Source organism: Copidosoma floridanum, unplaced genomic scaffold (assembly GCF_036245765.1).
Source record: "Copidosoma floridanum isolate Cflo_tuat_1 unplaced genomic scaffold, Cflo_Japanese_pri ptg000012l, whole genome shotgun sequence".
Classification (NCBI taxonomy): Eukaryota; Metazoa; Arthropoda; class Insecta; order Hymenoptera; family Encyrtidae; genus Copidosoma; species Copidosoma floridanum.
This window is the reverse complement of record NW_028321889.1, coordinates 2150483-2175145: the sequence shown is the minus strand read 5'-3', so window position 1 is coordinate 2175145 and position 24663 is coordinate 2150483. Positions and strand designations below refer to the sequence as shown.

General features: G+C 38.8%; 2 protein-coding genes across 4 annotated transcripts in view; one reads left to right on the top strand and one right to left on the bottom strand.

Moving 5' to 3' along the window:
- The first annotated feature begins 10589 nt into the window (after positions 1 to 10589).
- Positions 10590 to 24663, top strand: part of LOC106638514 (neprilysin-11) — an 81929-nt gene continuing 67855 nt past the window's right edge. For 2 of the 3 annotated variants that reach the window (XM_089590620.1, XM_089590621.1), the window contains exon 1: positions 10590 to 10661. In XM_089590620.1, the coding sequence (XP_089446746.1) occupies positions 10650 to 10661 (12 nt within the window). In that variant the 5' untranslated portion in view covers positions 10590 to 10649. The remainder of the gene's footprint in view (positions 10662 to 24663) is intronic. The other variant, XM_014351722.3, reaches the window with a different exon arrangement.
- On the bottom strand, positions 20753 to 24135 carry LOC149375090 (zinc finger Y-chromosomal protein 1-like). Its single transcript, XM_089590427.1, has 6 exons — positions 23901 to 24135; positions 23262 to 23609; positions 22487 to 22696; positions 22312 to 22405; positions 20951 to 21163; positions 20753 to 20812 (listed from the first exon to the last, which is right to left on the bottom strand). Exons 1-5 carry the CDS (start codon positions 24133 to 24135, stop codon positions 21151 to 21153), a joined length of 900 nt encoding a protein of 299 aa, XP_089446553.1. The 3' UTR covers positions 20753 to 20812; positions 20951 to 21150.

The window sequence follows — 24663 nt, the reverse complement described above, 5'->3', positions numbered from 1 at the left end:
GTACGTCTTCGAGAGGGCGAAAAGTGAGGATGGAATCGCTTGTTTTTGCCTCACGCGGAACTCTCGAATCACTGTCCGGAAAACAAAACAAAAAAAAACCATACATATTTTTCCGTAATTATAACGCGCAACGATACATTTTACGATAGATAAAATTATAAGCCGTGCACGATCGGGCGTGTCGGGGAAGAGGAGAAAAAGAGGAGTTGACGATTTTTTCATCAACTCGCGGGGCACGATTAGCATCCTCGAATATACATACAATAAAGGGTTCACTGTGCATTAAATGTAATCGAAGCGAGAGCAGCACACTGCGGCCATTGTTGGCTCTCATTGACACATGCACGCGCCAACGTGCACATCCAACAACAACACAACAATAGCACTATCGATATGTATAGGTGTATACACGTGATAGCTCCGAGTCCTCATTAATTACGAGGCGCTCCGGCGCGAGGCCCCATTATGCAAAGCGGAGCTGAGCGCCGACTCGTGATTCTTCTGATAAATCATTCATATACGGAGCGCGCAAAAGACGGGGGCTCGGATCGTCGATTTGCCGTCCATGCGTTGTTTTCGGCAATTTGTGAAAAACGAAAACGAAAAAATTAAAAAAAAGTCTTATATCTCTATACGTCGACTCTCGCATACAGAGTAGACCTATCCATTTGGGTAGATTAGAAAAATTCCGAGAAATAATTGTAGATAATACAGAGTAGCAGCCAACTCTCTTCGTTAATACCATTCGTTCAGGTTTTCCTCTCTAAACCTGCACGCTCCATCACCGCGGAGCTATCGCGACCGCTGCCGGTGCTTAACCGAAGAATTATTGCCCAAAACAAAACTACGGTCACAGGAGGGTTAGCCGCGTCACTGATAGAGCACCGACGCGTGGCTAATCTCTTATCAATTAGCCGAAATGTGGAGCTTTTTCTCAACGAAAAAAAGGGAAAAAAAAAACACCACCCAATCCGAGGCGAAAATTTATTCGCTGTGCGACACCCCCTGGGGGTGACAATCGGAAAAATGCGAGGGAAAAATCTTTTTGGCGCGAGAATCCTGTCGGCGAGCCGATACGTCGATACCGGGGAATAAGCTCGCGGCTAATCTGTCACTCCTCCGCTGTGCTTTTTCCGCGGAGGCTGTTGGAATTTTTTTTCTTTTTTTTTTTTCATATCAGCATTGTTAAACCAAGAATACGAAATTTTTGGATTTTTATGTCAGTTCTCGTGTATTTACGCTTGACTTTTTTTTTTTTTTTTCATTTTCGTACAGATTGAATTATTTAAAATTCATACTAAATTTAATTCTTACTCTCTGAATTTGTAATAGTAAAAAATCATGATTTAAAAAAAATTAAAATTAAAACGTAGCAAGTATAGCACCAAAAATGATTGTCGAATAGTTTTTTTTTATTAATATAGGTATGGTACAAGGTAATAAACATTCAGATTCGGGCAAGGATACATTTTCAATTTTTTTTTAATTCTTATTTTTTTTTTTTGTTAAAAATGCGTAATGCATTTTATAATGCTGAAAAAGAATTTTTTTTTCAATTACTACTTAAATCGCAATTCTAAAAGTAAAAGAAAAAAGAGTCAAAGCGTATGAAGAGTATGAAAATATTAGATTGCAAATATTCTAGAACATCGTAAGTGCATTGGATTGTATTTGCCCGGAAAAAAAAAATTTCCCCAAAAAAGTATCCACTTTATTCATGAAAAAGAAAAAATTTTGCTTAAAAATCCATAAAATAATTGTGCTCTAGTGAAAATGTTTTGACTGCTGTAATGAAAATGTCATTGTGCACCATTAACGCAACTTATATGATGACAACAAAAGCCATCGGCATTTCGTCTCGTTATATTGACCCACGCTCTCTGACGTTGTTTTTAAAGAGGTGGCATTATCCGCGCGCGGAATTCACCTGATGCATATTAAAATCAGCGACCCGTCCTCGTCAGCTTTTCCGATAATGAGCCTCGGCGGGTCCATATTTTGACTCCGCTCGAATTTTTAGAGGGAAATATCGTTAACGCGCCAAATTGATTTATCGCGTAAATGTAACGCGCCGGTCTTTTCCACTCCGCTCGTATAAGCGGCGTATGCATTGTCGCATAAATTAAAACACAGATAAATGCGGGTAAAAAGAAAAAGAAGAAAAAAAAAAACCTAGAAAATAATACACGCGAGATGATGGATAAGCGGTGTTTACCCGAGCGTTTCGCGAGTTGTGAAACGTCTATATATAAATACGTCTAAGTGCGGGTGTCGCGCTCGGGAGATGGAGGACATTATGAAAATGCGAGTGAAGAGCCGAGCAGCAGTAGCGAGATAACCCACAAAGTTTTCTCTAATCTCGGGCTTAGCGAGGGCGCGCGGCTTTTAAAAACAGACACGCCGTTTCGGCGTAATTTAGCGAGTGTGGTCTTTTTAGAGGAAAAAAACAAAACAAAACAAACGATAAATTTTAGGAGCGGTTGACAACTGGCAGTGCGGAAAACTGGTTTTGCGGATCGCGACCGGTGTAGGCACGGGACGGAGGAAATAAGAATTTTACAAGCCCCTGCGACCTTGGACGAGTGATTCAGAAAACGCACACGCCGCTGAGAAATTGTTTTGGCAGAAAACCGACAAGGCCTGCATGATGTTTTACGATAGGTACACGATAGTGGTAACATTTTTGAAATAGGAAAAAAAAAAGAAATAATACATTTTCTTTCAAACACGGCGTGAAACACCACCAAAACGGAAATTCCTCGAGTAGGTCGTGTAACTGGCATGTTTTTCTTTTAAACTGATGTAGTGCAATATCCTAACGCTCATCGCAAATCGTATACACGGAACGAAAAAATAATTCTCATCCGTTTAACGAGGCATCTGCGATTTTCAGCACACGCCATCTCAATTTTACAGTCAAAATGAAAAAAAAAAAAAAAAAAAAAAAGATAAAAGGCTTGCAATCTAGGGACACTGAACATTCAAATAAGTACCCATGTTCGTACCTTAATTGTGACACGTGTAAAAATACAAAATAAAATAAAAATGACAGCTGAATGACCTCGCTATTCGTGAACCAATCTCTACTGAAACGGGTAAGACCGAATTAAAAAGTTTTCGTAAAATTCAGACTGAAAGCAATACGTGTATATATATATATATCCTCTTCCCCTTCAACTCGCTCGTATAATATTGAAAACGCCGAGCCAAAAAGTACGAGCCCACCGAGAAGGAGATGCGCAATAACCACCGCTACACACGCGCGCCGCACGAAATATCCTTGGCTGGTAATATTAACCGAGCGATCGCCAACAAAAGCACAACAGATCTCGAGCGCAATCTTCCTTCTGCGACTACATGTGCGTTATTCGCACCAGTTATTAATTTATGCCCGACTTGAAAGTCGCGTCGTCGTAGTCGTCGTGCTCCGCTTTCAGCAAAGGTACAATGCGCCTTAACGATTTTATCGAAGCTAATTCGCAGTAATGCGCTCTCCTGCGCGCACATGGACGCAAACATAACGTGTGTACACGGAGAGGGATAAAGGCAAGAAAGAAAAACGTAATGCACGTCCGCTCGTGACTTAAAGAAGAATCAGCGACTCGGAAAAACGCCCAATGAATCTCCTCCCCCCCCCCGGATTAGTGTCGATGCGATCAAGATTTTTATGGAACTCTATGAAAAAAATTTTTTTCTTCACTAAGAGAGATAAATCCAAGGAAATGAAATTTTGTTTTTTAGATCAATTATTATATTGGGTCAATACAGCACTGTATCGATTTCTCAATAACGAATTGAATTATGCCATGAGGTTTCAATTGCGGGGAAAAGGTAACAAAATTTAAATAAGTACCGAGACAAAGAAGAAAAAAATTAAAATTAATAAAATGGAAAAGAAAAAGCGAACATTACGATGGATTATTGTTGTTTTATTTTTTTATGTGAGACGAGTCAGTCTGTATACTTCCAAGCCAAAGAAAAGCTTCCTCTTTCGTCCGATGAAGGAGACGATTAACTGAAAAAAAATTCGCAAAAAAGGAGAGTAGGAGAGACACAGTGGGGTCCATTCTTCCGAAATCAAGTACACTCTGTACGACGGAAATGTAAAAAAAAAAATGTACAGACGGCCACGCTGAGTCAATTAATTTCTACATCCAAGCTTTGTATATATATATACCTATTCACCAAAGCTGCAGAGTCCGAGGAGAAGAAACGAAAAAAAAAAATAAGAGGAGCGATCAGTCGGGGGGCGCCTGTGAACTTGAAATCGAAATCGGGCCTCGGTGTTTTCTATTAATAATTGGCGCGCTCTCGTATATCGCGTGAGACGGACCCGCTGCTCTTCGCCGTCTGAAATATATATACGCGAGCGCGTGCACTCGACCGTGCCTCGTTTGTACACATATATACATATATAGGTATATATATATATATACGTGCAGAGCACACAACGAAAGGGAATAAGACGACGCTTCTCCTTTTCTTCTTCGAGCCGCGTCGTTTAATTTTCATTAAACTCGTGTGTGCATCTGGAGCACCTCTTCTCTTTTTTTTCGCACCTGCGTCCACTTGCCAACACTTTCGACTCGGCCGATGCGCTTTTAATATACGACGGAACACTTTTACTCTCGACAATTTCGCCGATGCTGCCCGGCTATGTACGTAAACAGTCGTACACGTATGTATCAGGCACTTTGTAGGTGAAATTCCAACTGTGGATGCCATACGGAGGAAATTCTTCGTATAGGTTTTTATTGTCCGTGATTGCGGCAATTATCGTATAAATATGTTGCCGTTGCAATCTTGATGTATCCGTTTTGGCTGTATTATAAATAAATACCCTCTTTGGTGAATCACCGAGGCGCTACATATATGTAAATCCTCGTGATTCTTTCTCTCATAGGACTCAAGTACACGTCGGCACTTTGTACATTTTTGTAAAAATTGGTCCACCGATCGGGGGGAGCAACAGCCTCTGACTCGAGCTCACATGCTTTCGCTCGTTTGTACGCATAAGTGTGAGTGTGTGTATCTTCGACAAGTGCGCCGGTCCGAGATGGCCAATGGAAAACGGGATGTTGAGCAAACGAGCGGGACCGCAAAAGAGGAGAGAAACAAAGAAAGACGGCCAAAACCGCACTCAAAGTGAGAAGCGGGCGCGAGAGCTACCGGGCATAAGCCGACCAAAGATCTGTACGGATATGACAAGCAAGAGGAGGGGGAGGGGACAGCCGGAGCGTGACGTTGGCCGCCGCGCACCGCTGGCTCTTCGTTCCGCGCGGAGGGAAAAATTATGGTCGTTCGTTCGCCTCTGCAACGTATATATATAACGCGCGTGGGAGATGTCTCTTTGACGCGGTCCCTGTTTGCTTTCGTCCCTATTTTTACGCCGATTTGGCCATTGATCCGTTTTTCCCGGTACTCCAATGATTGTTTCATTATCTCTCTTCATCCGAATCTGACTTTGCAGGAACTATCGATTTCCCGATCGAATATAATTGGAATTATATAGGTCACTGTGAATTGGGCGACAATCTGAACTATGGATTTTGGTTTTGTTGCAGACTTGGGCATAGATGCGATTTTAATTTTTTGCTACAACTCTAAAGTGAACAACTGCTTGTAAACCGTTGCTTGACAACGTTTTTTGCCAACAAAAACAACGCGTTACAATTGTACTCGTCAGAAAAAAAAAAAAAAAAGGAAAATTTTCATTTAAAAGAATACACTTTATTTGCTCTTTTTTCCAAAGTGTTGAAAAAGATCCACAAAATAATTATTCCCAAGTAAATATGTTAAATTGTAATTTCACTCATAGTGCGGATGACGTTTGAAAATTGAGAGGCGTCAATGTGATTGTTGGTTTTATAAAGTACATTTAATTGAGTTGAGTAGTTGTTGCCGTGTTGCTTTGAAGCAAGAGTGTTTAGAAGAAAAAAAAAAAAAAAAAAAAAAAAAGATCCAACGGAGAGGTCATACGCGCGAACGACTCATGGAGATTATTCCATGTAGGTGCAAACAACGTAGCGTGACAGAGTGTACGTTCCGAGGAAATGAAAACGGCAATTGAAATCAAGGATTAATAAATAATTGCGGCTATCCTTTTGCTTCGACAGCCTCGAGGACTGGCGCACCGAAAAGGGGGTTTGGATTTTTTTTTTTCCTTGTACTGGTATAAGCGTGAGCGTGTGCGTATGTGGCGAGTTCTCGAAATGATGTTCGTTGACATTGTAGCTGGAAAAAAAAAAAATAATAAATAAATAAAAACCAACATGCTATTGAAGTACATTTTTTTCATCGATAAATTCCATATTTTATCATCAAACTTGTTTTCTCGTGGGTATAAATACGAAATAAAAAAAAAAAAAAAATAAAAAAAAGAAAAGTTCACAGACCGTAGCATTTTCTAGAGTTCATCGTCGATACGAGCTGAGTGTATCTTGTGGTGACATTTACGCTTTCGTCCACTTTGAATTCTACGTATTTCGTCTTGAAATTCATCAGTCGTTTAGATAAAAAAGAAAAAAAAAAAAAAAAAAAAAAAAAATAGTCCCGAGCACTACTGTATCGTGTTTTTTTCTATTTCCGACACGACCACAGCTTTAAAAAGATAAAAAGCTGACCACAGTGAATAGTGTGTTTAAGGGCGCAGTAACAGCATCACGATTTTTGCTGAAACACAAAAAAAAGAAAAAAGTAATCACAAACAAAACGTGCCAAAGAGCTCGAAGCGAAAAGGAAAAAAAGCACGCGCCAATAAAGATCGAGCGAGCGAGCGCACCAATCAGCCCCCCCCCCCCCCGATACTAAATGCGACATCGGGATATCTTGCTTTGGCAGACGATACTCGGATAAACGCGCCAAAGGTTTCCGGCAGACTTTTCATTTTCCCCCCTTTCAATCGGTTTTTTGGCTTGCGTTACGATGCCTCGGCGCGTTGACGTGGCTTTCATGAGCGCAAATGTACGACAGATTGCTTCCCCACCGATTTATACCGACATATATACCCGTGTAGCCCGTCATCTTTCCTCACGAGTCGACATCAGTTTTTTCTCTTTTCGCCGGTATTACCAAGTGGAATACACTTGAGGGCTGATCGAACTTTTTATGTGATTGCACTTTGCCAGTAGATGAAGCCAAGTGGGGTAAGACATGTGTATACTCTATCGAGGAGCCAACTTTTTGCTTCGTTCCGACCCAATTACAGGGTGGAATCCATGAACGCCCAGTGACATAAAAATCTTCATCTATCTATACGCGCTATGTGTATTTCCGACAAAAGATACGGTCAAAGAGTTGAGGCTGGGGCCAAAAACAACTTTAAAGAAAAAAGGCAGCCGAGATGATGAAACATCGGAGGAAAGGACAAATCGGACCGAAAATATCCCCTCCTTATAACGACAAGAAAAGGCCCCCTCGGAGCAATGCGGCATCTTTTTCTCTCTTTCTCTCTCCGTAGTCTAGCAATGGCTGGGCTTTGTTCCATTTCCCTTTGTTTGTCGGTAAATCGAATTACGCGAAGAAAGAGGAAGGAAAAAAAAAGGGGGAGGGTGGGAGCAGGGAGGCTTGTTATCCTCCAGAAGGGGGAGGGAGAAGGAGTTCGATTCCGAGGACAAAGTCCATCCAAGAATGGGGGGTACGTGCAGTCTTGCTTTTGATCTCGCGATCTTGTGACGACGGACACGCGCGTGGCCCCTTCCGCGTATGGATATTGTTTTTTTTTTTTTAATTTCTATCGAGAGCGCGTGGGAGAGGACAAAAAAATGGATCTGGAAAAAACTAGCAATACCTACTCATTTCAACCAAGTCAGCGGATGGTCCACATTGAATCGGTGATAAGCAGATTCGGTTGGTTGACCATCAAATGACCTGTTCGGTATATTTTCACCATCATCTCTCGCATCGCAATTCACAAACACGTAGCCTATACGAACGCTCATTCTCTGCTGTTGCATAGTTGAAAAAAAAAAAAAAAAAAAAAAAAAAAAAATCAATGCCGAGCTTCCAAGTCATCATTATCGCCGCGATCCAAAATCGATGGGTGTCCACACGAAAAACCAACGGTCAATACGCGTGCACGTGTATACGAGCCAAGCGCCAGCGGGGCTTTGCGAAAATAATGCCTCTCGTGATTTGCTCGCGCATCAAGGTCGGCGAAATTTATCGGAGCAGCCTCACACGGGCTCGTTTATATACAAGCGCGTATAACTCGACAGATGCGAAGGCCGGGGCTGCGCAGCGGCTAAACGGATAAACCGTGAATTGAATTTCCCGGGGTGGGATTCGGTGGAGAGGCCCTCCTGTCTTACTGCGTTGGCTCGAGTTGGGCTTTGTTGACGCGCCCGGGAAGCTAGACTCGCAGACGCGATTTCGTACGGCTGGTGGTGCTGTTGTTTACCCCCCATTGAGGGCTTGCCGGATTCGTTGTTTGATCGTATACACCTCGGATGGTTAACTCGTAAAACCATGCTACTCAACAAATTCAGAGATGGTTGCAAATGTATGTTCGGTGTCTATAGTGTTATGTTTATGTATCCGTGACGTACGCGGTTCTATCGGGTATTGGAAAACTGTGTGTTACTTATCAAGACAAGCAAAAGAGGGATTAATACAAATTTCGGTTCGATGGGCACTGTCCATGATATTTTTAATCGAATACAAATGGATTTCATCTGTTATCACACCCACCTGCTGTATTCAACTTTTGTTTTATCCGTTGACGTGCAATTAATTGAAAATTTCAAACAAAATGCGTATAGTACACAGAGAGAAAAATATAATCAAAATTATTGTGCTAGAATGGCAATACTGTTTGGTCGTCTAGAGACTTTTTTCTATTGAAAAAATAATTTTTAATGTTTAGAACAGTAATTTTTGTTGTTAGAACATTGATTTTTACTGTTTGTACAAGAGAAATTACTGTCCAGAATAATGGTAAATATTAGGTTGGACAAAGTAAAAAGTCCCCAGATATCAGATTATCATTCCAGCACAGTAATTTTTATTATATTGTTCTCTCAGTGTATCGACATTTATTTTTGGTGCAAGTGCTCTGCTTACATTGTGTAATATGGGCGATGAAATTCAACCAGAAGCACGAAAGAAATTCATTTCGATGGTAAAATTTAATAACACGAGACAAAGGGGGAGGGGAGGCCCGCAAATAATGCCCCTTTGATTCACACCACGCTCATTTGAATGAAAAAGCCATTCCTTAGCCCCGCCTTCCCATCTAGCTCGCTACTAATGTAATTTTTTCGGCGATGAGCTTACTCTTGCCCTTAAATTTACAAGCTCTTCGTACTTGTGTTGGTACACGTGATAATTAAAGTTTTTATGAGGTCGCGATGTTAAATTAATGTATTATATTAATTTACCTCAGTGAAAGAATCCATCTTTTTTTACTTATCTTTTTTTTTTTTTTGTTACACCACGAAAGTTACTACATTGCAACATCGTAATAAAATTAATAAATGTATTTCTATTTATACAAATAAATAACGTTATTTCGTTTTTCTTTTTGATTTGTTATATTTGATCACCTAAACTATAAATAAACGCTAATTCGAGGAAGTAAGAGACTCGAGGTATACATTTGCATAATAAACAAAGGATAAGCCACGATAAAAGATAATAATGACTGATTCAAGATGAGTGTGGCAATGGCCGATGATAAGATAAGACTATGTGTTTCAATTTCTCCGATAAATTTAGTGACTCTCACTCTGAATGTAGATACGTACTGCACATACAAACATAACTTTCGTGGACTCGTCTCGTCACGTGCACAAACCCCTCGATAGGATATTAAAGGTGCATATAATCTTGATTTACTTCGTCATATATAGGTATATATTATAGGGAAAGGGCGCAACTCGAGAGCTATTCTTTTTCGGTGAAAACGACAATGTCCAAATGTTCGAGCAATACTGTGCTATCCACCGGGGCGCTCTTGATTCTAAAATTATTCCGCATAGATACATCCACGTGCTATTTCCAAGTAAACACTTTTGGCGCGCATTTGTGCAATACAAATTTGCTCATTTGCCGCGGACGAGAATAACACATTCGTAGGATAAAACCCGCGCGTTTGAGGGAAAAAAAGCTCTTCACGTGTATCAAAAAATAGAAGCAGAGGGAACGATAAAGAGGAGGGTAAAAATAATATCGAGCGCGAGACCGAGTGGGGAAAAATAAATAATAAACGCCGGAGGCGATGTTTGCGTTTCAGCGATCGAAGGGGGGGGGGGCGAGAGAGAGAGTACTCGACAAATACGCACGCGCATTTCTTTGACTCGCACAAAATGTTTTTTCAAATACACCTACAGTATAAATGTCGCGGTTGGTAAAAAGGAAAAACAAAAAAACAAAAAAAATCGACGCGCAACGTCGAAATGCAAAGCAGATGCAAAAAGAAAGAGCGGCCGCGCTTGTACGCACAAAAACGCGATTCAAGGGAGACCCAACGCGAGTTCTGGATTATCACGGGAGGGAGAGGAACGAAAAAAAAAAGGGGGGGGGGAAAGCGCAGGCGACTCATTTCGAGGTGTTTTTCAAGCTCTGCATGACGTGTTCTTTGTTGCAGGTGTCGGGGCAACGCTAAAGGAAAAAATCGTCAAGCGCGCTGCAGCATCCAAAGCATCGGTACCATGAGGTACAAGGTGAGTGTCCTCTACTTACCCTTTATTTTTTACCACGATCATCACTGCCGCGTGTTTTTTCCAAGGAAAACATGCCTCTTTTATAACGAGAGCCCTGCTTCTCTCTTCTTCGTTGTTATTATTAGTATTTTTTTTTTTTTTTTTTTTTTTTTTCCTTTATAATGTACGCAAGAGGCACCCACTCCTTCTTTTGACTTTCGAGGGATTAATGGTCTCGCATAGCTGCTTGAAAGGCGCTGCTGCGGGATAAAGGATACTGATACACTCATCACCCCCCCCTGCCCCTCTTTTTCTTCTCAGGTGACCCAAAGGCGATCGATGCGAGCAAAGCGATGCTGGAAATTGAATTTGAAAAATGATTAAAGCGAATAGGACCTTCTCTCGCCGAGAATCGGGAAAACGTGGGTATGTGTTTTGTTTGTGGAGACGAATGGTGTGATGAAAATTTACACGGGGACCGATCGGATTTTTTGATTTCCCAGGGGGATCCCGGAGAAATTCGGAGATCGATCTCTCGCGTGATTTTGGAGTGAAAGAAAGGAAAAAAAAAAAAGGAGTACGCATTTCTTTGGTGTTGTTCACGTGGGGGTGTCCAAGTGTTTTCAAACTAACGCTCGCATGGGGCACGAAGTAAGTAAGCTGTTTAGCGATGTAGAGTCATGAAACGTTATTGATTTAATTCAGATTGATCATAAAATTTAAATTCTTGACGAGTCATCTGGAAGATGATTTTTTTTCACGCAATCACGCAAAAACTTGAATAAAAATCCAAGCATCTCATTCCAATGATTCATAATTCGTAATGTACTCGTTTGAATTTCGTTGAAACATTTTCTTTGATAAAAAAAAAAATTCAAAAAATAAACGTATAAAACTACTCGGGTGGTAACGTGTAAAAAGTATTACACAGAAAAGTGGCTTGATGAAATAATTCACTTTGACTACAAAATTTCCGAAGGACTTTAAATGTTACCTAGAAATACTTGAGACTTTTTATAACTGGGAAGCATAATTTTAAAATGTTTAAAAAACATAATTTACAATCATTTTAAAGATATTCGAAGCCTTCAAAGTCATCGAAAATTATTAAAATTATATGTAAAGACTTGAAAATACTTATAAAGTTTCTGAAAAATTTCCAAAGACTTTCAAGTAATGTATAAATATTCAAGACTCTTTACAACTTCAATGTCCTTTAACATCGTTGAAAACTGTTGGAAGTCACGATTCAAAAATATTTGGAAAATGTCCAAGTCATCCAATGAAAATCCAGTACTTTTGATTGCTTCGAAATCCTTTTTTACCCATACAAGTTGTAAAACCCACATGAAATATTTGAAAAGTTTTTAATATATATTTCGAAACGTTCAGCAAAGCTTCGAAATGCGCAGCCCCTCGAACATTTGTTTGCGGCGAAAAGCGATTGGTGTGGAAGATAAACATAAGAAACGAAAGGTTTATTCCATGCAATCGAAAACAGACCGAAACTCCAACTGCGCCAAAGTAGAAAAAAAAACTTTACTCCAAATTAATTTTTTAGAAAAACCCCACGACGATGCAAAAGTCAATCTCAAATACATAAAATCAAAGTGACGATATTCGGCGAGCATGCATGCGTACCCCCTTCAAAAGGATGAGAGAGAGAAAAAAAAAGTAAAACATCCGGATTGATGAACTCTGACGAGCTGCCGGCTATCATCCCTTTTTTTTCCACCCGATTCGAGGGAGATTTTTCGCTCTCCTCCATGACAGCTTTCTGATTTCACGCCCGTCCAGTCCGCTCGAGCTGGTCCCTGCTGCGCTACCCATTTTGGATTCCGATGCCAAACGGACGCTTGTTTTGAGCGCTCGAGTGCTTTTTCGCGTTTCCACCCTCCCTCGATTTTTCCTTTTTTTTTTTTTTTAATTCACAAGAGCATCGATTTTGTTCTCCCTTAGTTTATGCCCCTTGGCTGCTCGCTGCGAAAGGAAATTAAAAGCGTCGGACTTTTTTCCTCCCCGTGATAACTCCTGAGCGCGGTAACGTTATGCAGTCCCTGAAACTCGTTTTTTACGATAATGCGCGCAGCAGCACGCCCCTTTCAATTCGATTCGCGGCACGTCAAAACATTTATTTGGTCTGTTGATACATTTTTTTAAATTTTATTTCCATCCCCCTCTAGAAAATCACTCAACTCGCGCGAAAACGATACCTACCAGGGGCTTCCCATCCTCGTCCAAAACAATCGGCCGGAAAAAAACAAAGTGCCCAGTTTCGCTCCCCCTCGGTGTCCCATTTTTTTTTTTTTTTTTTTTTTTGTTTTTTACCCGTGAAAACGCGATTCCCCTTTTTCCGGAAACAAAAAACTCGCAAGTGAGAAATCAAAAACTGACGCGTAAGCAATCGTCTAGGGTTCCAGCGTCCCAAAAAAGAAAAAAAGGAAAAATCCACGATCCGAGGAGCGCGTGGTTTGCATTTTTGAATTCGCGGTGGGTACCGCGAGAAAGGGGGCGGGGCAGTGCACCGCGGTGTTTCAAACAAAGGTCACGCGTAGGGTTTTGCCAAGCACTGTTTTAGAAAAACTTTTTTTTTTTACGAAAAAATGGAATTACATGCTATTTTTTTCAGGCGGAATAAAACAAAAGTTGCTCGAGCGAATGGCTCGACATTGATGGCGATGGTAGGGCTATGCGACTGACGCTAATTGTCGGCGCGACGGTGACACGGACTGTAGGGTATGCCTGGAAGTTTTTTCGTGGTTTTTTTTTTTTTTTTTATCTCAGTTAAACAAAAAATAAGTAATCGATCGAGTCTGATTATTTTGTAAAAAATTGTGGACAAAGTAGGTTTTTCCTTGATAAATTGTGTGTTGACAGCGACAGAGTAACGATTGCTGTGCGCGATACAGCCCTCATTCTATTTTTTGTAAGAAGTAAAATTAGACAGACTCGGGTATACTTATTTCGTAAAGATTTCAACACTTGAAAAAAAATTATTCTAAAGAATGTGTATTTATTTAGCTTAAAAAATTTTTTATTCCTCAGTATTAAAAAAAAAAAGGTTTTTTTTCCGAGAAACAAGTAAAATACATTGATATTACATACATGAAAGTCATCGAAATAAAATATTTTTATAATTTTTAAAATAATGTTTTATTTCCAAATTGTATTTTCATTTTCCGTTGCGTTGTTATCACAAATGATGCATTAGAAGTCCAACTAATTTTCATCGCACGTAAATGTATTGTTTTTGTTGCCAATAAAATTATCAGAGGTGCGATTCATCTCCACGAAAAGCCGATCGAGAAATTAGCAGCGGTAAATCCTAATTGATAAGGAGAGGGAGAGAGAGAGAAAAAAAAAAAAAAAGAAAGCGTCCAACGCGCACCTGCCCATATAGCTTGTAAATGGGCCATTGTCGGTGGGCTTTTATCGCCCGGAAAATTGCGCACGTCCCGCTCCCATCGCCCATCCACATAACATGCGCGTTTCTTCCCTCTCTCCACCCCCTTTTTTTCCCCCCGTTCCTCCTCACGGCCGATTCTATTCGTGTATTTTTTCGTCCACTGAGCCACGCGTCTATTTATTCTCGCGGTCTTTTCTCCCCTTCCTTCTGTTTCTCCTTCACCCATTTCTATTTTTCCAACGGAATTAACGCTCGGAAACAATTCTTTTCTTTTACAAAACATCCAACTCCCATCGCGCTTGAAACTAAACAACCCTCGCCTCGTGTCCTAATTCGCAAACCCCGAAATTTTGACATTATTCAACTAGTTGAACGACCAAACACGCAAACAAAATTGTCAATATCACAAATCATTCGAAAAGCCTTGGATGAAAAAGCTGTCCACCGTCGTCACACACCCACCGCGAGGAGGCGACAAGGTTTGGCGGTCTTTCCAGTGCTGCGAGCTAAAAATGACGCGTGCGAGCAGAAAAAAAAGGAAAAAAAGAAACAGTAGGACACACACCGTGAAAAGGCGGTAGCGGAACCCAAGTCACGAAGCCGGCAGCGAATAAAAGAAGAACGAGATATACAAACGTGTGTATCCCGGAAGTTAGGGCTGGGCGGGCTGGTACACGCTGTTCCACGAGATGCATATGCACAAGGGGTCTAGGGGGCACTTGCACACAAAAGGTGGGGGGGAGGGGGGTTGAAGGAAAGTCGCTCCAAGGCGCTTGGCGAATCGAAGCGACATAGATGTACGTATACGTGTATTCACGGGGTCGGATAAGGAGAGACACATAAGGGCCACGCTCTCGTTGCAGGAAGGAACGTGACTCGCGCCGCTGGCGTTTAACGATCTCTCTCTCTCTCTCTCTTCGCGGGAGTGCCTGCTCGACTGGAGACTCATCTCCGATCTTGATGCGTTCGCGGGGGAGGAGAGAGAGCACAGGCATTGAAATTAACGTCCGGGCCCGACACGTCGATCCAAGGGGTTACTTGGTCTCGCCGAGCGCGCACTTACGTCACAATTAGTGCCTCCTCCTCCTCCTCCTGCTGTTTCGACCTTTTGCTGCGATCGTTGGGACTGATTGTGCTTTAATTTGTTCATAAAAAACCAGGGAGTTTTCTTTACAATCCAACACCTATAGTAAAATGGCCACGAATCATTTCAGGCCTTCAATCAACATCAAAACGAAATTCGCGGGGTCGCTTATGGAAAAAAACAATGGACCTCCGTACAAGCAATGTTTTATCAGCGTGCTGTCATCCAAACGACGATGGATCCAAACATAAAGCAACATTTTGTGGAGACAAAAAACAAAAAAAAACAAAAAAAAAGGGGGGGAAAAAACTTCGCATGGTCATCGTCGGACCAAAAGAAGTTCCAGAAGCTCCGAGGATAAACTACCCCGCGACTTAATTTTATAGCCAGGGGGGGAGGGACTATATACGTGCAGGTGCTTGTAAAAATGCTTTACGACCAGTCCACCGTATCCTGCACGCGCGTGAAGTACATTACCACCCTCATCTTTTTCTCTGGAACGAAAAAAAAAAAAAAAAAAAAAAAAAAAAATCCCAGTAAATCCAACGCAAGAAGAAAAAGAAGGGAAAAAACTCTTGAACCATCAAACGGAGCTATTAATGAGGACTGAAGCACCGTAGGATCGGAGCATCGATATGGTGGCTAATTTCCTGCATCCGCGACAAGACTCCCCCGGGCGGAGTTACGAGCCCTTACCTCGGATTGGCCCGCAAGCTCTTACGGAACGGGCACTGATAGGATACTGATAGGCGGCGATGGTTGTGGGTGTTTTTCCGGGACACGCATGATTCTTCCTAGTCGTCCACGGAGACGTCGGTGATTTTGTCCCAGTCACGTGCGATTATCCGCGGTTGTACAGTAATTAAAATACAAGAGCCAGCCGAGCCTTACTTATTTTTCCGTACAGGCAATACTTTGCCTTCGAAGCGTCCGCTTTTGAAAAAGAATGACAAAAAAGAGGAAAAGCTCCATCTCATGTCCCCCTCCCTATACTTCTTGCCAATCTATGTAAACTACGCGTGAATATGGCTCTCCCGTATTTACCTCACGTGTAGCGCGGAGCCTCGTCTCTCGGGCACCTCGAGGAAAAAAAAGCTTCCTCGAAATTACCATGAACCGGAAATTAACTTTGATTCGTCGATCGGTCGCTCGAGTATCCCTGATTTTTTTTTTTTTTTTTTAACGCACCGCTATACATCGTCGTCATCGGTATGCATGGATCGAAGATTTTTTTTTTCCGACGCTCCCTCGTTAGCTTGCACGTATAGACACGTGAAACGAGCTTTTTACACGTGTACGTACACGTTTTACTCGTATTATATTCATCCACATATTTTTCTGTTTTGCACCACTGTGCCATTGTTCCCTTTCGTTGATCGCGGGTTTTGATTTTGTCGAAAACAACCTACCTACAATCCCTCCTCCCGTGTACCTGCTCCAGCTACTACTACTACTGCTGTTACGTGCAACATTTTCAGCACAAGAAAAAAAAAAAAAAAAAAAAAAAAAAAAAAAAAAAAAAGAAACATTGTTTTCTTGTTTTTGTTACCTCAAATGAACCAACAGCGAAATGATCACGCGGAAGTGTACGAAACACAAAACCGCTATAGTCCGAAGTAACAACAACATTGGAGGAGCACGAACTCATACGCAATGCGAAGAGGAAAACAAAAAAAAGCACCGGCCTCTCGCGTATAGTTAATACGAACGAGAGCGATGTAACTATTTTTAGGCAACCCACATATATATCCTCCTCCCGTTGACTCCCTCGACTCTCTCATTGCGAAGCTTTCTGAGAGAGCACAGCACGGTGACAATGGGACCAGATCAACGACACACGCTCCAGCATCACTCGGACGAAGGACAAAAATCCATTGGCTTGCATTGAAGCGCACGCGTACCTATATACGTCAGTCGTCGGTGTGAAAATCAGCCGACGTTACCATATCATGTAGTGGACAACGGGTCTGATTTTCAATTAGCCGTTTATCGGGGTACGTATATACAAAAGCCGGAGCGGAAACGGTCGAGTGAGGCCGTGGCGTCATATACCAAATTGCGCGACCGCCGGCTAATTTATGGATGGATACGTGCACTCGGGAATACACACGTGTATATATAGTACATGGGTTATCATGACGAATAGAGAGAAGAGGCGCTGACGATATACAAAGGTTTGAGAAGAGTATAAAGAGAGAAATAAACGATGGGATGTTGGTGTTAAGTATGGGCCCTTGCGACGCTGTTTTTATCAACTACATGGTGATCGACCGACTGACCCGGTACTGCGCGTTATACCCTCTATTGTTTTCAAGTAGCGTATATACTTAATAGAAGTTTAACACGTAACGATACAGCGCAATAATATACCCTTTTTGGGTATCCTTTGTCCGGTGCACATTATCTATGTATATATACGTGTCTATACACTCGAGGTAGAGCATTGCAGGACTATATCATCCTCGAATGTAATTTCCAAGGGAAGGGAATACTACTTTTTCCTTGATTTCAGTTCATTTCTGGGTTTTGTACAAAGAAGAGACAGGATGTGTACAGCATGTTAATTAATTACATGGTAGATTAATTACAAACAATTACATACATAGTATCTCTTTTATGGCTTTTCAAACAAAATAATTATCATAAAAACCATTATTGTTATGCCATTACTATTATGTTTAGGGACATAAATGAGAGATATTTATAAACACGTACATTTTTGGTCATCATTAAAAAGATCATGATTTACACCGTGCGACTTTAGCCTTTTATTTTTATCTCTTATTTTCCCACAGGGAAAATGTACTGTTTCCGGTGACATACTAATAACCTCTCGAAAACTTTACGAAACCAACTGTTAGAGTAACTTTTTCTAAAATTTAGCATTTCGGTATCATTTTTTTTAATTCACGAATGTACTCAACAACAAACATAATGACAATGAAAACTTTTTAGTCAAAGGTAAAATGTATAGTTGAGTCAAAATTCCACGTAAACTGAAATATGTATGCACGTACATTTTGTTTTTTCCGAAAAATAAAAGTAAACCCGTTCAATCATTTCCGCTTTGCGAGATGCCATCACCACTGTTCTTTCTTCAAGCGCACCACGAAAAAGTACCATTAACCGCGAAAAGCTCTCGAAATACTCTTCCAAGCCATCAATTTTCGCTCCCACAAAATCATTCCGTCCCTTCTCCTTCTCCCTTTTACCATGAACTAAAGCACTTTTCTCTTCCTTCGTGCTCCTTACTACATGATGTACACACATAGCACATCCACTTGGCAGGGCAGATGCACTTTTGCGAAGCTGGCAAACGCAGAAAAGAAATGAAAAAAAAAAAAAAAACAATTTCAGATGGCAAAAACGTCGAGATATTAATTGGCCGTGCGTTAAGTCAAGTACGTGCGGGATAACTTTTTCGCACATGCCCGTCGACTTTCACCCAGTCTGAAGTGACTATGTCCTTTTTCTCTTTAAGCAAAAAAAAGTACTTAAAACGTATTGTTAGTACTCACAGTACGATGTAGCTTAAAAATGTAAATGAAAATTAATCCCACGCTATTAATATTACATTATATTTTATACGACTTGGAAAACCTGAAAAAAAGGATTACGTTAATGTGAATAAATTATGCATATGAAGAGTAACATGGATAAAAAGGGAAATATGAGAGTAAAGAAATAGGATGATGGTAAACAAGAGACCGTGGGGATAAAATAAAATGTAACGTGATGAGAAAAATAGAAAACTGAATGAGGAGGCTACGTTGAAACGATTATTATAAAATACATGATGATTAGTTTTCACAGTTCTAGACATTTTTTGAAAAATAGTTAATCAACAAATAATTTCATATAGCAAATAATTTTATTTTCTCGGAAAGAATGAAATACAATACATCATGTTAAATTTTGAAAACAAATTTTTATTTTATCTAATAATTATATAAATACCGTAAAATTAAAAGCACATTTTTTATTCTAACAATTCCAATGTGATACCTACATTGTTGTTATTCTCTCTTAGTTCAAAAAATTTTGCTGCTTTTTTTATTTTTTATTCCATTTCATCTGTCCTGAAACATAATTGAAATAAATAATGTACGAATAAAATTATGACAGAGTACACAATACGATACAATAAATAGGCTCGATGAAATAAAAGTTTCAAACTAACACATTAAGGTAATAGTTGACGGAATGAAGAGATGACAAAATGTCTTGAAATTTAAAATATGTATGTATAATCCCTTTATCTATTGGTAATTGACTGTTAAAATTTCAAAGAACCTAGCGATGCCGAAACGAAAATATAAGGCTTTAAAGTCCACTACTTAAAATGTCCACCATATAGGCAAAATGCGTGAAAAATTCAACATTTTGTTTCATTATAGAGTGATCATACAATAAACTGTTATCAAAAACTTATGTTTTATTTCGTATAGCTATAGAAATAATATATTAAAAAAATTTTTTATATTGCCCATTTTTTTTTCCCTGCGTTAACCAAATCAACCTATTGAACAAACTTTCCTATACGGGATGACGAAAAATTGTATACGTCACTCGGCCATAAGGTGGCTGATGTACGGCCGCGTGGAGTGTGTCGCCCGAGGCGAAGCCGAGTTTACGGCCTCTTAACGTAATATATACTATTATGACGTTATTTGAGGTTAAATTGTCAAACGGTGTGTGTCAAGTGCTTTAGTTAAAGAAGACGAAGTCAATGGAAACTTGTGGATAGAGAAGTTAAATTGTCTGTTAGATTTGAGTAATTTATGACCAAGGCATCAAAAAGTAAAGTGTGACGACAAAACCCAGATTGTACAAGAAAAAAAGAGTAATTAAAATTTCGTTGTGCGAATCGGTTGATAAAGATTCGGTTGAGGGAACCAAAAGTATGGAAAGACCAAAAAAATTATAGGTAAATAAATGCTTCAAGATAAAATAATAAAGTAAAGTGGTGTAGAAAAAAAAAAAAAATAGAAAAAGAGGCCCAAAGTAACTTGAGTAGCTTCTAAATCACGTGTTGCGACCGAAGTAAATGTTATTTTAGAATTTCATAAGGCAAAAACATACATTTACTAAAAAATTTTTAAATAGTGAATGTTCAATAATATCAACAAAGTGTATTGAGATTACATCAGCTGCTTCTTTAAGAGTATTTTCCTTTAAAGATTCTTTTTATGGTTCGCTGTTAACGTGCGTCACTAAAAATTATGTCACAACTCGTATTTGAGTTGCATGACATGAAAATCATTCACTCTGGTAGCAACATGTGCTTTAGGGTAACTTTTCGAGCTACTAAGTAAAACCAATCCTTACCTATGATTTTGTGCTTCCTCCATATGTGCATTTTCAAGTTATCTTTTCTCTTACTCTTGTAAGAACAGTGGTGGCAAAAAAAATTGGGTTCTTTTTGGCACTCGTACCTCTTGTGAAATTTCAAGTTTTTTTCGTTACAGTATGATCTGGGACAATGATCGCAGATCCAGGATTTCGACTCTTTGAACGATACTCTTGGACGCAATTTTCGTTTTTTTGCTTTTAGTAAACTGTAGTCTTTAAACTTGATTTGGTTTAATGATTTGGGACGTAAAGGAGTAAGTAACGACGACTCAACCGGTTTGTTGCCCTTTTCATGAGACTGGTTATATCGATGATTTCTTATCGATGGAACTAAAAAAAAAAAAATTACTGCTTGTAAAATATTGCTTCGAGTCATGAGTCTTCTACACCGAAAGATCAACGTAATGAAAAATAGCAAAAAGACATGAAGTTGAAGTTTCACGTGATATTTTCCTGATTTCATTTTACCTCGTTGATGCCTGTATTTCGAGCACTTTTTTGCATGAGAATCTTGAAGGTTTCCGCACGAGTAATCAACATCTTTCAAGTCCAACACGTTTTCGCATTCCCATTGTTGCGATACAGATGGATATTGCAGCTCGCCATCCAACAGTGGATCGGTCATTGATGAATCTTCGATGATTATGTCTTCCTTTAAATCTAAAGTCTCATACTTCGCACCTAGGACATAAAATGGAAGTCTATGGTTATTTTCTCTTTTTATTTCTACATTGCATCAGAGCGTTTCGTTAGAATAGTTTTCTTATTGTACATGAATGGATGGTAAATGAACAAACAACGGATTATTGTTTCAAAAAAATCATGTAATTGTCCTGCATACGTGGAGTACAATAAAATTGTTGGCTTACAATTGATAATTCTTAATAAAACGCACATCCTACGGCAACCAAGAGGATTTTTCCTACCGTCGAGTATTATCTCTATACGCGAGCTTCAAATTTTATTGAATTTCATACTAATTCAAACGACATTTACTTGAAAGATGTGTATCGCTTAGGCAATTAATTATAAAATACTTAAATTTACGGTATAATAATAATAATAATAATAAAAATAATAATAATAATCCTCATAACATAAAATATAGCGTAAGCAGGCACTTGTTTCAATTGATCTTTGTTTTATTGTTTGTAAATCATATTAATCGCTAAAGTGTAAATAATTCTCACATTATCATCAGCCCATGCCGATGTACGTACATTTCATCTCGATCCATGTTTACTTATAGCCTAATGTAAAAATTGCTCGAGTGCATACATGCTCAAGTATTAACAGCTCGATTGTTACAGATTATCGTGTGGAGGTGTAGTGGGATTTAAAATTATATGTGTACCGTAAAGTACGTAAATACCAATAAACATATTTTTCCCACCTCGGGGAGTTTTTCGCGATTTTAGGAAAAATAGTATTCGCCACCTAAGCGCCATTCAACCGACGCTACTTCGACGATGGCACTTTTGTGACGAAAACTACTATTTTTACCCTGTTTGCATCACTTTGGATTTTATTTTCATTATTTATCTTTAAAACCATAACAAACTGCGAAAATTGTTGTTTAACCGTAGAAACTGAACTGTCATGGGGGTGCCGATAGTACTAGCTTAACGGGTACCTTTTTTCTTAGCTTACGGGGATCTTTTCTCTCTCTACGCTCCAGCGGACAGTTCCACTTACGTGATACCCTATTGCTTCCCTATACTCTATGATATATCTATGGTAATTACTGGAAACGAGTTGTAACAAACGCTATTTGTAATTACTTTGTTCTTAAACTGCGTACGTTCGTTTATTTAAAAAAACCAAGTTACTTTTTATTGTGCCTTACAACGGAATGCGCCGTTATTTGTGAGCTGCTCTTGCTCTTGTAATTGCAATAATTACATTTGTACTCTTTCAAGTGTCCTGAAACATACAGTGAAACAAAAAAAAAATTATCAAATTATAAAAGATACTTAATAAGAATGCAAAAAAACTTGTTCTCACCTATTCCGTGTATGTTAGACAAGTGAGCTTTTAAATGTTCGTTCCGGATGCTGTAGAAGTCGCAATGACCGCAATTGAATCGAATTCTTCTTTTACACTCATTTCTTATGTGTCTGTCTAGATTTTTTTTAAGTAGGTATGCTCGTCCACATCCCTCGCATAAGTGTTTCTTTTCTGGCGCCGTCGATGGTTTTTCAATGAAGAGCCCACCTACAAATTATGATTGTGATAATAAATTTTTTTTTTTTTTTCATTCATGTGTCTTTAAAACATCAGTAAAGTCTACAGGTTTCGGAGATTCGAAAATTTAAAAAAGATAAATTTTTATGGTGAATGCACGATTGTCTTATGTTTTTGTCAAAGTAAAGAAGAAACGTATTGTAACATCTTGATTTCGCGTACTAATTAAACGTAAGTGCTATTTGCTTCGGACTTTTCTTACACGCAATACCGCATTAACTAAATCATTTTTTTTATTCTTCAAAATGGTGTTTATGTATTATAATTCATTGAATGAATCAAACAGCCCATTTGAATTAGTTTTATTGCTATACTTTCAGTATAGCTGTATATTAACATACTATGTAATTTTTAAACTTTAATTATTTATAATTTATATACATATATACTGCTTAAAAGAGTACCGAATAAATTACTAACTATTACCGTACTTTTCATGAAAGTGAACATCATCACGTAAAATAGCCAGTACATTTTACATTAGATAACTAAAGTACAAGCAAAAAATGCAAAATTCTGCAATACACAATCTTACCTTTTTCGTGTATAGTCCATATATGTTTGATGAGGTTTGCTTTTCTCTTGCTTTTGTGAGAGCAGTGAGCACAATAAAACATTTTTTGACACTTATACTTCTTATGGGCGATTAAAGATTCTTGGCGAAGGTACGATTTCTTACATTCATTGCAATTCCATTTATGAAAGGCTTTAGGCTTTGTTGTCAATAATTTTCTAGGATTTTGGAATTTTGTGTTTTCTTTTACCAAATCAATCTGGTTTGAATTAATTATATTTAACGGTTTGATATCCACTGTGGAGTGTGGATGTCCTATTGACCCCATATTTTCTGAATCCAGAATATTAATGTGTGTCGTTGAATCAGCTATGAAAAAAAAATATTGTAGTAATTCGTGGCAATTTTTTATCAATATATATATTTTATAGCATGAAATTTCCATATTGCACAAAATATTTTACATTTTGTACTTTATTCGAGTACAAAATTTTTTGTTTACAAAATGAAAAACAAACTTTATATAATTTTATCATGGAATTTCTTTTAAAATAAAATTGGTAGAAGCACGAAAAATTAATTTTATGACGAGCGATGTTGATTAATCATTTAAAGCATACATATTTTGTTCTACAATGGATTTTCCAAATTAAATATCACCTTTGACGTGTATCAATTTCACGGGCTTCTTTGAGCTGAATTCTTGGGTGCTTTGGTATTTTCGATGTCTGAGGCCTGCCAAATCGTTGTATTCAAATTCCTTCAGAAGTGATGGGTCCAGTGGATCGGCTTGTAGAAATAAATCTATCGGACACTTTTCAATAGTTATTTCTTCAGGCGAATCTTCCACGCTGAACTCCACGAACTCTATATCTAGGGTAGAAAAAATATACATCGCTTGTAATACTAATTTTATATTTTTAATTAGTACACTGTAAATAAAAATTTTTTAAGACTTAGTATTAAGATGATTTGCCTCATTAATCAACTTTTATAGATTTTTTGAAAATTTCTTTCCGGTGTCTTATAAAAGTAGCTATGGACTTGCTGTGATGTTTTAAGATTATTAACAAAAATATTTATTAATCACCAATTGAAAATCTTTTGTTTACTTTTAAAAAGTTTCAGAAATATTTTGGTCAGTTGTCAAGAAAGTTCTTACGTTCTCTTTCACAAGCAATTTTTCACGGTTTAATAAAACCGTTAGTGATCGAAAATAGACGTTAATCTCACGATGTTGCTGAGTCTTTTACATAATATAAAGATACGAACTACTTAATCAAAAGAGTAACTATCGTAAAACTACCGCAAATGGGCCACCTCTCGAGGACAAAGCACCTTAAGGTCTTTGATATACGTCACAATTTTTAAAAACTTCTATTAATTAGTTTTTAGTACATTTGGGCCTTTTAATTTAAATACT